General features: G+C 34.2%; 1 protein-coding gene across 2 annotated transcripts in view; it reads right to left on the bottom strand.

Moving 5' to 3' along the window:
• Positions 1-15,076: 15,076 nt before the first annotated feature.
• Positions 15,077-18,432, bottom strand: part of LOC149573038 (putative serine/threonine-protein kinase PBL8) — a 46,604-nt gene continuing 43,248 nt past the window's right edge. For both annotated transcript variants that reach the window (XM_089814207.1, XM_089814208.1), the window contains exons 5-6: positions 16,152-16,275; positions 15,077-15,892 (exon numbers count right to left, since the gene is read on the bottom strand). In XM_089814207.1, coding sequence (XP_089670333.1) covers positions 15,390-15,892; positions 16,152-16,275 — 627 coding nt within the window. In that variant the 3' untranslated portion in view covers positions 15,077-15,389. The remainder of the gene's footprint in view (positions 15,893-16,151; positions 16,276-18,432) is intronic.

Below are 18,432 nucleotides of genomic sequence, written 5' to 3'. Positions count from 1 at the left end.
AGCTTGTTTAAGCCCATAGAGAGCTTTCTTGAGCTTGCAAACAAAAATGTTAGGATCATGAGTTTCAAATCCTTCAAGTTGCTCCAAATATACTTTTTATTTAATCTTTCCATTCATGAATGTTGTTTTTACATCCATCTAATGTGCTTTCCATCCCTTTTTTGTTGTGATAGCTAGGACTTCTCTTACAAAGGTGTATCTAGCAACAGGAGCAAAGGTTTCTTCATAATCAGTCCCTTCTTTCTAAGAGAATCCCCTGGCTACAAATCTAGCTTTATATTTTTCAATGCTACCATCAATAGCATGCTTTCTTTTAAATATCCACTTGGAAGAAACAAAATACTTTCCTTCAGGTCTTGGATTAATTTCCCAAACATCATTCTTCATAATAGATTGGTATTCTTCTATCATAGCTTCTTTCCAAATTGTATGTTTAATAGCATCTGAAATATTGGTTGGTTCTGATTTAGAAAAATCATTCATGTTTTTTGTATAACTAGAAAATATTTTGGGTATTTTTCTTTCTCTGACTATTCCAGAAGGTGCAACAAAGTTTTATGCTACTTCTATTGTTTTAATGGCCAAAAGTGGTATTTTCTTTGAATTTTGAGTTTCTTCAAGATTAAGGTTTTGAATTTCATCTTCAATTTCTTCCATGTTCTCCCTCTGAGATTCAAAGTCAAAATTTCTTTGAGAACTACATAAAGGAGGGGGTTCTTCAGAACTTAGGACTCTTTTGAATGCTAAATCTTCTTCAAAAATTACATCCCTACTAAGTTTAATATTTTTTTGTCTAGGTATGAAAATCCTATATGCTTTGAATTTTTCACTATACCCTACAAAAATACCTTTCCTCCCAGAGGATTCTAACTTAGTTCTCTTTTCTTTTGGAACATGGATATATACAAGGCACCCAAAAATCCTAAGATGACTTTATATTGGGTTTAACTTTAGTAAATACTTCTTCAAGAGTTTTATCTCTAAGGTAGGAGTAAGGGCTTCTGTTTTGAATATAGACAATAGGACAAGTGGCTTCTACCCAAAGATAATATTCTAGATTTTGATCAAATATCATAGCTCAGCAACTTCTATAATTGTTCTATTCTTCCTTTCTACTACCCAATATTGTTGTGGGTTATAAGGAACGGTATACTCCCTCTTAATTCTTGTTTATTTACAAAACTTTTTAAACAAATCTGAGGTGTATTTCCCTCTATTATCAATTCTAAGATTTTTTATTTTATGTTCTGATATGTTTTCAGTTAAGGTTTTAAATTCTTTTAATCTCTTTAGGATTTATTCTGATTCTTTGCATTTTAAGAAGCAAATCCAAGTTTTCCTAGAGAAGTCGTTTATGAATAGAATATAGTACCAGAATCCTCCAAGAGAAGGAATAGACATAGGTCCACATAAATATGAATAGATTAATTTCAAAATATTGTTAGTTTTTATAGTGCTATCATGAAATGGACTTTTGGTGTTCTTACCCAGAGCACATCCTTTGCATATGCTTGAGTGATCTTTATTCATTTTAGGTAAACCAGTAACCATCTTCTCCATGGTTGATAAAGTTTTTAAATTTAGATCTCTAACCTTCTGTGCTATATTTCATTTATGTATGCAACTTCATGAATTAAGTATTGAATAGGTCGACTAGGTTCTGAATTTAATTCATATAAATATCCTTTTCTCTAACCAATCAATTTGTCTTTCTTAATTGAGGAGTTTTTAGCTCAGGTTATGACTTTACCGTCCATGAATGCAACATTATGTCCATCATCTTCAAGTGTCATAACTGAGATTAGATTCTTTTTTATTCCTAGTACATAGAGTACTCATTTGATAAGTAGAGAACTACCTAACTTTAGTTTCAAGGTATAATTTCCAATTCCTTTGACATAATGTGTTGAATTATCACCTATGGTGACTTTGGCATTAAATTTTTCTAACACTGAGTCTAGTGCTTCTTTGTATCCTATAATATGTCGAGAATATCCACTATCAATCACCCATGCTTCACTTGAGACTTCATTTGATAGTGCGGAATACAATATGCCATTCTCAGGATCATAGTTATCTTCTTCCATAGTGATGTTTGTAGAGTTCACTTGTTTAGAATTTGCAAGGAAATTTGATTTGTAGTGTCCAAACTTTTCACCTCTAAAACATTTTATTTTGGATAGATCTTTCTTACGTTTATCATTATTTTGATTACCCCTTTTCTTCTTGAAATTCTTATTTTTACCTTTATAGTAATTTGTATTAAGAACATGAAGTCCTTCATCTTCTATTTTTAATTTTCCTCCTTCCTTAAGTTTTCTAGATTCTTCCTGAAGATAGTCTCCCTTAAGTCTATTGAAGTCAAGAAGATTATCTCTAGCACTTACTACTTGTGTGAATATCTCCCATCAATCTAGTAATCCATCTATAGCCATCAATGTTAGTTATATATCATTAATGATGGTTCCTATACTTGAAAGTTCTCTCTTAGGCTGGAAACCCTTAGGAAGTAGGAATTCATCGATTCTCCTTTCTTTATTTGTATGTGATTTAATTGCATTTTTAGTGCGAGAACTCTAGTTGCATTGTTAATCTCATATACATTTAGTACTGCATTCATCATATTAAATGTTGTTTGATGTTCGTTAGCATGGGTACTATATCATTTTTCACTCCATCTAATATGATATGAATGGATTTCCTATTTCCTTTAGATAAATTTATGAGGCTCAATAGTAGGTTGTCTGGATTCTAAATCAACAAATTGTTTTGCTTCATTTTCTTCAAGAATAATCATGATTCTAAATTTCCAGGCATCAAAGTGTTCTTTCCCATCAAATCTATCCTCGAGTCTGATTGTGTATGCCATTGAAGATAGGAGAATGATGCTAGATATATATCAAGTCTAATTATTTAATTCGTAGAGCCTAGGTTCGACTACTAGAGTTCTGATATTATGTACAAATTTTGCAAATTCTATAGGTTCAGATCTAAGATAACACCTTTATATTTTTTGATGTTCTGATCTTCTTCTTCTTTAAAAATGTAGAATGTAATTTTCAGAATATTAAATGTTATTATGAAACTTGTTTGTCTCTATAGTAATTTGTATACGGTTGTATTGTTTTAAGGAGCAAACTTCAATGTGTTGTGTGTCCTTAAACTACAATAACACCCACCCCTTATACCAAGACCAAAGGGCATGTCCCTTAAAGGGACATGGCCCTTTCTAGGCTAGCCCATACATTACTTATAGAAATCGGCGCCCATGAGGGAGAAAATATGAATGTTAACTAACATAACAATTAGTTATAGTTAGTACATAACATGGTTATTTCCAAGGATCGTCGCCTATCTTATTTTCCAAGTGTAGTTTATATAATGCTTTCGAATGGTATAAGGGGAGAAGATTAAGGTACGATATGCACTTCTTAGACCAGTATGAATATCACTATTAATATTTAACATGACCAATACATCAATTGGGCTCAAATTATTTATGATGAATTCACTAGTTGGATGGGCTCAGCCAAGGCATTGAAGCAGTTCTATATGTCTTCCTATCTCATATATGTATTAGCAACACATCATTTGTGGCCTAGCTTTCCATGTATTGAATATTTTGATGAGACTACAAAGGTTTATGACTTCTACCCCTTCTTGCACCTGGAGAAAAGTTACGAGGAGTTTGTAAAGGTTAATGATGCCTTTCCCATGAGGCTGTGTAGAGAGCTTCAAGGGTGTCCAAAAATAAGATTTTTGCCTAAAGCTATTTCAGTGGTTACCCAATTTTGATATTTCTTCATCTAGTTCCCATCCTTCTCTTATATCAAAATATGAGGATTTTATGGATTCCCAAGGAGATTACCAAGGTATCTAGAAGACAAAATTGTGCTTATTGAATTAAGTAGGCAAGTTCTAGAACTTAATACCTTGTGATCATAAATTAAGAAAGCAAGGATTCCTTTCCTAATTGTGGTAGGAGATACTCATGTGCATCCAAATCAAATGCAAAGAATTTGTTGAAGGCCTTTGAAGGAAAATATAAGATGAAGGATTATGAAGTGATAAGGATGCAATTTGATCTAGTGGGGTATGCAAAGGACAACCTACTGCTTGGATCCAGTTCCAAGCATGTGCCAGTTATAGAAGATTACTAGGTTGATTTCTATCTGAAAGTTCAAACTCAGGAAAAGTTTTGGTCAAGGCTCACACTTGAGCAAGTGAGACTATATAAGGTGAACATCAATGTAGAGGATATAGAGGATGATTGATCACATATGAGATCCTCTAAATATGAGAAAGAGATAAAAGACACACCTATTGTGTTTACTATGCCTAAAATCCCCACAATTGATAAAATGGACATTTTGATGCACAACATCATCAAGAGAACTAATAAATGGGTAGAGTGGATGAGAGCCTAAAGAAAAAGGATGTGAGATACCAATTCATCTAAAAACATATCTAGTGGAGCTCAAGTAGCATTAGCACACTCTTCTACCACACAGCTACCACCTCTACATCTATGGGACCTTCACAATCAGTTGGTAGAGGAGGAGGTGACCAGCCTCTTGAAAATTATGTTCAAATCAGTCCTACATGTGGAGGAGGTTCTCTGCCTGACAAGAGAAATGTTGGAGAGAAAGAGGCAGAAGAAAAGAGAGAGAGAGAGAGAGAGAGAGAGAGAGAGAGAGAGAGAGAGAGAGAGAGAGAGAGAGGTAAAAGGAGCAAGCAGTTGGCAAAGACTCTTCAACAATACTAGTGATAAATCTTGATGGAGATAGAAACCAAGCAAGCAATGGCCCTGATGGAGATGGACAAGTGTAAATTAATCTACAACTACAACAAAAAGGAGGAGAAATTGGTCAAGATAATTCCCCTTCTTATTATGTAACTAAGACTATTACATTCCCTTTCTCTAGCAAGACGAAAGAGACTCCTCCAGTTGCGAGGAAGTTGTTTGATCCCTCGGTGCTATAGTCAGCAGTCAATGTCCTCACAACTAATTCTTGATTTTAGGATACTATTGAGAGAAAGAAGAGAAGGTTAGAGGATAGTGCACCTCCTAAGAAACTCATAGCCCAAGCCATGCAATCACAACCCCCATCTTAGAAGGCAAAGAAGAAAAAGACATTAGCAGCTCTTGCTACTAATTCTAACATGGGGCACATGATGATGGAAATTGTTGAACCTTAAAAGGAGGGAAGAATAGAAGAGATATTTCCAAGTAAGACACATGATATGGGACCTCCAATGCATGATACCATGCTCAATGTGTGAAAATACTCCAATGTCAAGATCAAGGATAGATTAGAGGAGTTGATGCATACTAAAGCAACTTTGAAAACCTAAAACAAGGACTTAAATGACTGTATAAGTGATATGCTCGGGCCCCTTGCAATTATTCCAACAAACAATGCTACTCCAAGCACTTTTGATCCTACTACGAAGGAGAATAAGAACTTCTATGATAAATTACAATAGGAGAGGCATTTTGGTTAAATAGGTCATACATGGATAAAGGATATGAAGACCCAAGGTTCTCCTTTGATTGAAAACCTTGGCGACCTATTACTGGATATAGACAAGCTAAAGGAGATAATGACTAGTCACCAAGCCTTATGCAATATGGAGCTCAACAATTAGTAGTGGAATTGATTCTACTCTAAGAGGTGATAGATATGAAGACTGATGTAGGCATCAATCATGGCATCCTAAGAACAAGAAAATAGTCATTTCACCAATGGAAGCACTCAATGGAATTCAAGAAAGAGAGCTTGGAGAAATTAGAGCAAGAATTGAAGAGTGGGTATGATGATGTGAAGAATATTATGGAGAAAATCTACGTGTACCTAAAGGATATGCATACTGAATCCCAGGTGGCTCCTAACATTTTTGTATATCCAGCACATGAAGGAAACGTTTTTTAGCTTCATTGAGGAGACTACTAGTCCAGCCAATTATCAAGATTCCAAGATCCCAGAGTTGACAACAATTAACGATAGCCTAAAGAAAGCATCAAATAAGCTCAAATCTAAGGTCACCACAATAGAAGAATTGACAAAGGAACATGACTATTGGGTAGTCAGAGTTGACAACGTGTTCATCCTAGGTGTCAAGGAGCTAAGGGTAGTTGTTGATGGTATGAAAGTGCATAAGGCCAAGTCAATAACACCCAAGAAGAAGAACTAAGATATCCAAAAGCATTACATATTCTTCTCATGATGAATCTTCAGTCTAATTTTTGACAAATATCACTCTTTCTCTCTCTCTATTGTTGTAGTCATTTTTGGCAATTCTCCTCACATGCATTATGTAATGGATGATTGTCACTCAATCTTATGTTGGGCTATGCCACCTTACTAGTTTTGAACTGTAATCATGCAAGATGAATAAAGGATCGGCAAATTTTAGTGTGAACAAACCCCTATAGCTGTGACTACTGAGTGAGACTCTGTGTTTACACTAAGATTTTTTTTGTTCATGTTAGTTTAGATGTGCATGGGAATTGAGTAGAATTATTGATGAATAATAATAATAATTTGTGTGTTGTTATTTTCCCTAATAGATTGTAATCTGAGTATTACTATCATTTTCACTTATATTTCATTTCCCCTGTTCTTGCATAAGTTAGATTAATGTGAATATTCATTTCTTTGTATGAGGAGTTGGGATATGGTTAATGGAAAGTTTTTAGATTAAAAAGTAATATGAGTATTTCTAAAGCTTAATAACTTGGGCAATCTAAGTGTTTTCTTCTCATTGATTATATTTCTATCTTCTATGCAGTTTGCATCAATTAGTATAGTCGGGCATATAGAAGATAGAATAGATTACAGACTAGGAGTTAGAGCAATAGAGGTGAAAAGCAATTTACATGCACTCATAGATGTAGATGTTGTGAGCTATCATATACATCAATCTACCCAACTTGAGGCTTCAAGTGACTTAGTAATTTCCTTGTGTGATATCTGGTTAAGAGCATATCCCAAGTTAGAAGTAGGATTTAATTCATTGCAAATTTTTGCAGAGGGGAGTTATATCCTTTAAATTCAGAAGGCAATGATGCTACCTATACACTAGTCCATCTATTGATTATAGCTTTTTCTACCGCCACATTGGGCAGATAAAGAGTCAAGTTATACACCAAATATAGGAATGACAAACTATTAACAAACAAGTTAACTTCTTTTGCTACTCTTCCATCATACTCATCTTCAATGTTTTGATTCTGAGTTCATGCTTCATAATTTCATTCTCCTTCTTAATCTTTATAGTTGACTCGTAATCCTTGATTTGTTTAGATGATTCCTTTTTCTTTAGATATTGAACCTTTAATCTGATCTTTCAACTTCTAAATAAAGTCTTGTGCATCTTTCAACTTAATCTTCAACTTATTTTTTTTATCATTAACCAGATCTAATTCCTCAAGGTCTACTTCAAGGTTCTTTTGCAAATGTATTGAATCCATAGTTACTCCCTCAAGTTGTTAAAATTCTTCTGAGAAATTGAGCTCTGATACCAATTGTTACAAAGTAAAGTATGTTAATATAATTGGTGGGGGTGTTAATCAGTTATAATATTTAAGCAATTTTATACCCAACTATAAATATCATTTACAAATCTTAAACTTCAGTGAACTGAAAAGTAAAACCATGCACAACATAAAGAAACTCGTAACACCATATTTGGTTAACTAGGGAAACCATGGACAAGGGAAACCCTTAGTGGGGATGGTACCCACAAAATGATCCACTAATAAAAAGTACTTTATAAAAGATATTGACCTTATTAAGAATCTACTAAATACATATAGTGTATATGTCCTTATGAGAGGACTAGGCCTTATTAGAAGCCTCAAACTTGTTAGGAGTTAGAATTACAATACAAAATACAAGTTGATCCCATTGCCCAAACATGCATAAATAACTTCACTAGTTAAATGAATGGATACAAAACCTCAATTTTGTTGCTATCTTTAATATCTTATTTGTCTTTGTAGTTCCACTTCACAAAATTTTATACAACTTATCTACTCTACTAAAACCATCAAGTGTGCATATAGCAATCATATCTTTACAATACAATTGGATACTTTGGTAAACCAAAAGATCTTCCTTTTACACCAAATACATTAATATATTAGTCTTGGTCTTCTTTGCACATTACCAAATCATCAAATTAAGGTCTATGATGTGAGAGTTAAGTTCTATTATGTCAGCTCAAGCTTGTCAAGCAATTATTTTGTCAAGTCAAAATAATTCCTTAAACAAACAAAATAGTATTTTGCAAGTTACCCTATTTTGCGGTGTTATAAATGTTATTGGAAAAAAATTTAAAACTCGTGCAAAACTTATCCAAAACTTTAGCGGCCTTGCACACATCATCTATAATGTCCAATATAGCTGTATCTAAGCCTGCATAACTTTATAGACCTTCTATGAAGCTCACTGAACATGATAGTATAACAATTTGTTGTTTACTAGTTTTATACGTCAACAATTTTGTAAGTACCTTTCAACTAAACTTGTCTTTTGACTTAGCTACCTAAACAAATGTGTTATGTTTCCATTAATGACAACCCTAAAAACTATCCATAGCCAAATTGCCAACAGAATTATTACTCCACAAACAATTTTTTGCTTAACTGTGGATATCAACTGCAAACTTTAAACGTGCATAAATGAGCATAATGTAAAAGCAATAACAATCATATAAACATAAGGAAACTCATAACAAGTTATATTTTGTTAACTAGGGAAACCTTGGCCAAGGGAAAACCACAGTGGCAATGGTAACCATAAGATGATCCATTAATCAAAAATATCTTGTAAAAGATATTGACTTTGTTAGGAGTCTATTACATACATATAGTGTATCTTTCCTTGTTAGAGAATCAGGCCTTGTTAAAATCCTTAATCCTATTAGGAATTATGAGTGCAATAGATAGGTGAGCTCGCTTCTCATACAAAACTTACACAAATTTACATTTAGTATAGATGATTACCAAAACCTTGACTGTGATGATATCTTCATTATATGATCAATCCCTTGTAATTCCTTGCATCAAAACATGCATAGCATTGTCATGCTCAAATATAACCATCAAAATTGCATCTATACAATACCAACAAAGTGTTCATATGTCAATCATATCATTACAATACAATTCGCCACTTCACTAAATAAAAGTTTCTCTTTATACCAAAATCTTTAAACTGTCGACCTTGATCTTCTTCACATGTTACCAAAGCTCAAAATTATAATCTTTTGTGTGAGGTTTAACATCTAGGATGTCATCTCTACCTTGTCAAGTTCTTGATTTGACAAGTTAAATCAATTTCTTGACCAAATTGTCAATACTTGTCAACAGCTATGTTCCTTTGATGTCAAACCTATCTCGAGAAAATCTATCGAAAACATAGGAAAATTACATCATAATGTTTAGCATCCTTAAACATGTCTTCTATGGTATCCAAACTAACTTCCCTAAAGCTTGTTGACTTATATCTTCTCCCTATGATGCTCACCAAACTAAATAGAACTGTGCACTACATCTTTTCTTCATACTTAGATAATTTTCTAGGTTACTTAGTACTAAACTTAACAATCAACGGCCTCAATACATCATAATGTTTCCATTAGTGATAACTCCTATCAACTTACCTTAGCCAAATTGTCAATAATATCATGTGCTTGAGGATGCCCCACCTATATAATAATGGTCAACACGAATAAACCATGATCATGATCAAATGAAATAATATAAAATGTTAAAATGATATAAACATTTACAAATACAGTCAATATAAACACAAAATAAATAATGTATCAATGGATGACAATCATGCCCCACTTCAATGTGACCATGTTGCCTACAATATTTCTCAATTGTTGTGATTAAAAGTCTCCTTGTCTTTAAGCCCTTGCAATTATTGCAGGGACTACAACATTTTTCATCACCTTTTCTTTTCACTATAGACCACAATTTAGTAATTTTCTCTTTGTTATGTTCTTGACTAATATTATCTAACATGATTTTTCTTCACATGCAACAAATTATGTCTATAACCTTCAAAAACCTGGCAGACTATTGTCGCAAGTACAAAAAAAACACTATTTACACAAGTGTATATATGTTTTACAAGGCTAACCCTAAGGATTTTTTTTATTTTTTAATTTCTTGCTTCATCAAAAAGAAAATTGATGGAGGGTTCAGATCTGCGAGGTAACTCAATGAGGCACAAAGCCTGCGAGCTACCAACAATTGAAGGCCACCACATAGACTTTTTAGAGAACCGATACGGGCCCACTCGTGCTTGAAACCTCTTTGGCTTAGAGCCAAGGACTAAGAGGCATCAACACTGTCAAAATCACCTAGGGCACGATCCAAGCTTTATCAAAATTTTGATGAAATGTTCATCAAACTTTCAATGCAATGAAACATCGTCAGAATTTTGACAAACATCGAGCATTTTCTAATAAAATAACAATTTGACACATTTGACCTCATAAGATCTGATAAAACAAAACAAAAAACTCATATGCCATTGAAAGTTTTTGTCAAAGTCAGCGGCAAGAGGATATAACAAGAAGATCAAATGACTAGGTCAGTATGGGATAGAGAGAGCATCAATACTTACCAGGTATCTACCTAAGGAAGAGATAGAGAAGAAGTTTTGTTGAGGAGAATCTTGGCACCATTTTGGAAGAAGAAATGATGTAGATAGAAGTAGACAAAAGTTTCCACTATAGGAGTAGAGGCTCCTAAGGCAATGACATAAAGTTTTATCACCTAAAAGAGATTAAGAAAGAGAGGTACACAATGAGATCAATTATCAGTCCATGATCATTATGTTGTTGTTTCAGATAGGTTAAGGCAAAGACTGCATAAAAGTCAAGAGAGAGAAATTGACCCGACATTCGAGTTGCCAGATTTTGAACCAAGTGAACATAATAGAAGAGAAAGGCAGGGCCAAAAGGTTTGCAAAGTTCATCCAGATCCAAGATTTTATAGTTTGCAATACCTGCAGTTGACAAAACGCGTATGAAGAATTTGAGGATTCTGCGTAGGCATTAATGAAAGGAAAGATGACTATATTCGAACACAAACAGTAGAAATTAAAAAGCGAGAGCAAGGGTCGATGTGAACAACTTATCCCATCCAGTAAGGGAAGAAATTCAAACCATTGTTCCTCCTGCACTTGTTCAGCTAAGCCGATGTAAGGTAATATGAGAGAATCGGTCAGATTTCTGAAAATGTGAAAACGTGGATAGAAGAAGTTTGTTGAAGAGTGTGTGCAAAGGGCATTGAGCATCCTCCATCCTCTCTAGGAGACTGTTGGCTAACAAAAAAGTAGTCAGAGAAGAAGTGTATGACTTTTCCTAGCGGTACAACACAATAATCATGAGATATGAGATGACTGAACATTTCAATGAGTAAGGTTATCAATAATTTCCAGCAAGGAATCTCCTACACAGTTGTAACCTTATTATAACTACGATTGGTCGAGAATGATATAACTTTGGATAACCTAAGAAGTAAACCGGGACTGGGAGATTCGTTTTGGTTGAACTGCTCACAAAGGAGGACTTTGAAAACATTTTTATTTTCTTAAATGTCGTACTCATTTCCAAAGTGGCAGAACAATATAAGAGCGAGAAATGATAGTTCTGAATTTCAAGCGGGAGTCAACGTAGATGAGTTGGAGACTGTGTTGACCATATTCCAAGCATTCGGGGAAAAAGTCAAACGTTGGCCATTCTTGGAAAATGAGCATTTAACACAGTGGGCATTGATATTGCCCCTCTCCAATTGAATGGGCTAGCATAGTGGACATTTATTACCCCACTAAAAAACTGGTTTTATTTTGATTGGCATGTGGACCTATACAACTGAAGATTCTCTTTCTTTCCTTTAACCCTAATTAGGGCTGAGATGGAACAATCTAAGTCATAGGTTTTTATTCAATCTCAGCCACTTATTATAATAAGGGACCTATAAAGGCCTCATTTCTCATTTGTAGAGGGGAAAATTTCGAGGTGGTTGTTATGAGCTACTGGGGTAATAAAGTTATTATTGAAGTTTGGGGATTTCTTGACATGTTCTGTTTGTTCCTTCAATTATATTTGATTTGTTAGATAGAGTGTCCTAATTTTAATGGAGAATGTAATGATGTCCGATGAATTCGATCATACATTAAAATATGCATTGTTCATTTTGATAGTGTTCATTGTGGTATGAAAATCTTTTTGTATAACCCATAAAAGATTGCACCAGCTCTTGGATGTTGTAGTTGACCCTGGAACTGAAAAACTTGGTTATTTTGGAATGTGTTCATCAAAGAAATTTCTAATAATATTAATTGACCTTACGAGTGGAATAGAACTCATAAACCCTACTTTACTTTTTGCATATTTAAAACCTTACAAAAAAATCTACTCCATATCTATATCATCTGACAACTCCTATAGCCAATATCATTTGAAGGCAACTTGAGTAATGTAAGGTCTCTCATGATAAACAACATATCACATCAACTATTGAACTTATCCATAATTAAAAAACTGAAATAAAAAGAACCTTGGAATCAACTGTACTATCTTGTACAATCTTAGCATACACACAATTTTGATCAAGAGAGGATAAGATATCTCAATATTTTATTCTGTGGTCGGTCATAAAATGCACCTCAGCACTCTCTTTGGGTGAAAAATGTCTACTCAAGAATCATTTTGATCTCCAAGCTTGCTCAAGAAGTAAGGGGGGAATAAATATGCCAATGGGTCCATCAAACATGATAGGAATTTTTTTTACCCTTATGAAATTTAAGTGGGCTAATACAAAAATTAAAGAAAAAGTAACCTTGAAATAGATATGTTGCACAAATCAAATCAAGAGCCAAAAGCGTATCAAGATCATCAAAGAAAGAGAGAATATGCAAGAAAGTGGATTTCTTATACTTTTTGATAGATATGAAGAGAAAAACTCGATAAAAAAATTCGTATGAAAAAATTAAGACAGCTAAAGTTTCAAAATAAGAGTTAACTTTGAGTGTATTGACCAATTCCATATGAAAAAATTAAGACAGCTAAAGTTTCAAAATAAGAGTTAACTTTGAGTGTATTTACCAATTTCTTAAGAATATGTAGAAATATTAATTTCACCATATCGTAGATCACCGAATCATCTTTTCCAACACTTTTTTAATCTCAAAAATCAAATTTGTTATGCAAAAATTATGGTAGCTTTGTAAACGGGTATTTTTAATTTCATCTTGTGTCATTCTACCAATCATTTGCACCACTTGCAGTCGAAGGATCAATCACACCAATCTAAGAATCAATTGCAAAATAAAATCTACAAACCAATTGCGGAAATATTTGTAAATCATTTGTGACAATCTGCAAATCAATTGTGAAAATATGTAAACTAAGAAAGCCGGCCCTAGAAAATCAGTTGCGTCACTCTAAAGCAAATACTCCTCTTTGTGAAAATTGCACTGTTTGCACCTATAACATTTCAAAACACAAAAACCTTCACAAAAAACGTGTACACAGTGTATATATCAGTTGCCTATTTCAAAATTGTAAACTGTTCAAAATACAACATAAGGTAACTTTTTTCATTATGCCAGACTTAAATTGTCATCGAGCCGAAATTAATCATGCTATGAAGTCTTCATATTCAAATTGATTTTCTCTGATTATTTTCTTGTACCGTGTCATTTCGCTCTTTATACCCTGCACACTAGAAGATATGGTTTAAGTTGTTGCATAATAGAAGCCTTATTATCACGACAGATTCATTACCCTAAATTCTTAATAATCCAGATCTGCCATGATAAAGAAATAGAAATAAATAAGTTAATTCTTGTTCTTAAATTTTGCGTACCTAGATGCAAAAGTAAAACCCTTGTACTTCAATATTCTCCTGGTCATTGTCATAGAAGAAAAGCATTTGAAACATTAAATGGAGTTCTCAAACTTTCGCGTTGGAATGAATTCGCTGATTTGAAGAGATTCATATTTTTAACCTTCCATAAAACATGATTGGCCTGTGGCCTTACTTAGCAATCCTAAGGACTGGGGTAACCCATTTCTACTTAGCAGGTGCCGATAAAAGAAATTCAGAAAATATTACAAGAAAACTGGCCCCATCTTAGTTTCAATTTGCTGCTGTGCTAATAAAACTTGAGAATCTAAACAAGAACTTCCGCCGAATATCTTGAAAGATGACTGGAAAAAATGCTTGAAGCATGTACATTTTGCATTCGCTAATAAAACCTCCAAATGTCTTCCAAGCATTATCCTACAAACTACCTGGCACCTCACCTCTTGTGCCCACTAGAGCTCTCCTAAAATCATGGCCACTCTGAATTTTTGGGTGAGATTCTGTTTTCACGTACAGCTTTTTAATATCACCGGCTCAATAAAAATAAGAGCAGCAGTCCCTTCCATGGAATCTCACTCTATGCTTTCTTGCACAATTATATTGAAACATGTTAATTAAAGCACCACGTTGCAAGCAACATAATACACAAACAGAACCTTCATAATTCATCAAAAATGACAAGCAAAGCAAACGAAAGAAAATTCCCTAGAGCCAGAATTTAAATCCATTTTGTTTCCTTTATCATTACTGCCAAGCAAGGCTTTTGTATCCGTTTATTAAACCATATTCATATGATAAGTCCAACGAAGTATTGAATACAAATGCTCTCCAATAATATGGTGCCATATAAGAGATACAAGAGCTAGAAGATTGTAGAAGTGCTAAATTTACTTAACACAGTCCCCTAATTTCCTGTCTGAAAGAAATGCTGTATCTGAAGTTGATTGAGATAGGCACCACGTGCTTTGACTGAATTTATGTGGCTCATTAAAATAAAATACAGCACGTAGTGAAGTATGCATTCCACTAGTAAGTTCTAAAAAAATCTACAAAAAAGACAAACCTTTTTCTCGGCAATTGATAGGTTGCTCAACATTTTTGTAAATAGTTCAAGATTCTACAGAAACTTAAAAGCTGATTTACAGAATCAGAATGCATAGCATTTCAAGGAAAGTAAGATGGCCAAATAATCTAGAGTACATTTTCCAATAAAAAATTACATTTTTTCTATCAAGCACAACATGAAATGCCACCCAAAATTTCTAGCGAACAAGCATGAGAATTGACCCAATAATCTAATCTAGAGACATGGCTTTCTGAAATACATCCAGCAGGAGTGACAAAAAACAGAAGCTAGGTCTGGTCCCATGCTGTTATACTTCCAAAATGGAGGGCATCTTCAATAGTTAGTGAAGATGCAGACACAAAACTACGTAGTAGCAAAAATGTTCCAATCTCCAACTCCAAAATTTTACACACCTCTACCATGACACTAGGGAGACTGACTATACAAATCAGATTCATTGTTGAATAATCTTTTGGTTGTTGCTTTCTGAGACTGACAGGATAATTTATTTTCACACACAGAATCATTGGGTTTGCCACCATTTATTGCTGGTTGATTGTGAACTTCATAAATAGTCACCCCACTGCTTACGGTATAAGTGAAAGATGCATCTGCCAAGCCCATTGTGTTTTGCAACGATTCTAATTGCTCAACAACAAAACTCATTGCAGGCCTACCTTTAGGATTTTGACTAAGGCATTGATAGGCCAAGGTGGCAGCCTTCTGTGCACCCTTCACAGAATACTGTCCTTCCAATCTTGGATCTATAATTCTAAGCAGTTTCTTGTTATTGTTCAGAAGTGGTCGAGCCCACTCTACCAGGTTATACTCTCTGCTTGGTCTCGTCTTATCCATGGATGGCCTACCAAGAAGCAACTCCAGTAATACAACACCAAAGCCATAGACATCGCTTCTAGCTGTTAGGTGACCTTTAAAACCAAAAAACCAACTGTTATAAGTTGTTAATAAGTGAAACCAGCAAAAAAGAATTAGGAATCTTGAAATCTTTATCATGAGAGGACAGAGAAAAGTTAGCTCCAACAGCTTTGAAAAGCTCTATTAGTGATGTAACTAGGGATTTTTCAACAATCAAATTTTTAGATGAGAAAAGAATCATATTCGTAAAATAATTAATTTTATAAGCAAATTTTGAACATAAAAGTTTAAATATAAGAACACTAAGCTTACCAGTCATTACATACTCAGGAGCTGCATAACCATATGTACCCATCACACGAGTGGAAACATGAGTTTGGTCTCCCTCGGGACCATCTTTTGCAAGTCCAAAATCAGAAAGCTTGGCTGTATAATCCTACACAAAAACAAAGTGAATGAGGAAGGAACTTAACTAGTATGTGCAATCACCTAAAATTGGTCTCATAAACCATGAACCCCTTATCTGAATTTCAATTATTTATCATAATCGCAAAAGTCACAACCAAAAGGCAATCCTATTCTATTATTAATCTGATCTGATCATCAAAATTGCATAATTCATCATTCTGTATAATCATCAAAATCGATTAATTCCTAAATATTAACATCAAATTGGCAATTAAATCAATCTAAATCAATTAATTTATTTATATGTTCTAGCACATTAATTAAATTGAACACATGTGCCATTTACACATAAAAAGGAATTAATTTCTATTTAAAAATCCAAAATTGAGAAAAATGAATTTGACAAAAGCAATAAATTATCCTATTGATAAAAACAAGGAATAAATCAAAACTTGAATTAAAATGTTGAGTTTTATAATTTAATAGATCAGGAAAATGAGAAAATCAGTTAACTGAAACATGCATAAATCAGAAAGAGATAAACTTGCTAACTTGAGCATGCAGATTAAATCAATCTGGTTTATCTCTATTATCTCCTGAAATCACTCAAAAAAAGCATGGATTAACTCAGTTTCCACCTCTTAAAGCAATTGATCAACTCAACATACTATTGTGTAGTTTTCACACCATCACCCCATTGCAAATGGAGTCCCCCTCTTTTTGCTTTAGCAGGAGTTGTCTTAAGCGGCTTGAGTTGGCAGCATTTTCAAGCCTCCAGTTCTGAGGATGAGTCTGGGCAATTTTGGGCTCATTGAGAAGTGATGTATGTTTGGGGTTTTCGTGTCCTTTTGAGGAGTTTTCATAGCATAAGTCCTTGTGAGAGGATAGAGTTTTGGTCTGGGTGACAGGCTTACATGTTTGAGAAGTGGGAAAAGGATCATGAGCAAACACCATATTTGGTGGAAATCCTTAACGCTAAGGATTTCCCATGGTTGAATTCCTTAGTGTTAAGGATTCCCACCGGCTATCTTTTCTCCCCAAAATCTCAAGATTTCCCCTTTGGGCAAGGTGGTGTGCAAGCATGACAAGAGATTTTTATTACGATGGCAAACTAATCAATGTAATGGTAAAATGATGAAGAGAAGAAGAAAATGGTATTTTTTCTTAAGGATAATGTTTGACACCATACTTGGTGGAAATCCTTAACACTAAGGGTTTCCCCCTTCTCCTCGTCAACCCAAAAGAGATGCTGGGTCATGCTAAGGCTTAACAAATCAAAAAATTAGTGGAAGAATTGGAATAAGGGGCGAAATGTCAAGATTTGGGAGTCTAAGTGGCAAAAGGGAATTTGGTGGAAATCCTTAGCGCTAAGTGTTTCCCCCACATTAATCCTCCACCACCCTCTAAGGTATTTAAATCTAATTCATGGCTTGAGGGCAACATCATGAGCAAAACTAGAACAAGCAATCACCAAGGAATGTTAAAATAAGGTAAACTTTGAGAAAACCATACCCAATGGAAATCCTTAGCGCTAAGGATTTCCCCCGAGGGAAATCCTTAGCGCTAAGGATTTCCACCATTTCTTTCCCCTTTCATTTTTAAACCAAAATGCATTTTAAGCAGGTGTCAGAGGTAGAGGATGTTGGGTTAGGATGAAATTGAGCAACAATGATGAAGTTTGGAAGGTTTTAAGACAAAGGAAGGCTACATTGTATTTGGTGGAAATCCTTAGCGCTAAGGATTTCCACCAGCCAACTCTTATCCTTTATAATCGTCAAAACCACCCTACTTCTCAAAGAAAAAATAAAAAATAAATTGAGAGAGAAAGTGACGAAAACTAGAAATAATAAATAATAAATGCTATTGGATTGAGATGAAATAAAAATTTGCCTGGACTTTGCAGATTGGTTGGTTTTAAATTGGGATGAGACTTGTTTATTATTGATGTGATTTTTATTTTCAGACGCTTAATGCTCTTCTCCTTTGTTTTGCAAGTTGAATTCAAGAAGAAGGGATGAATTGAAATTCATTCTTGGAACATCTTAGAAAATTGTAACATTGTTGGTGCACATACCCTCCATCGTCACATCAACAAAAGGAAGAGCTAGAGGGCAAGGTGATGATCAAGGCCTCAAAACTTCAAGTAGATACTACATGAAGATGGCTCAAGCCCAAGAACTCCAGT

Source organism: Cupressus sempervirens, chromosome 2, assembly GCF_028749045.1.
Source record: "Cupressus sempervirens isolate cs-2001-9-10 chromosome 2, ASM2874904v1, whole genome shotgun sequence".
In the NCBI taxonomy this organism is placed as follows: Eukaryota; Viridiplantae; Streptophyta; class Pinopsida; order Cupressales; family Cupressaceae; genus Cupressus; species Cupressus sempervirens.
This window is presented reverse-complemented; position numbering and strand designations above follow the sequence as displayed.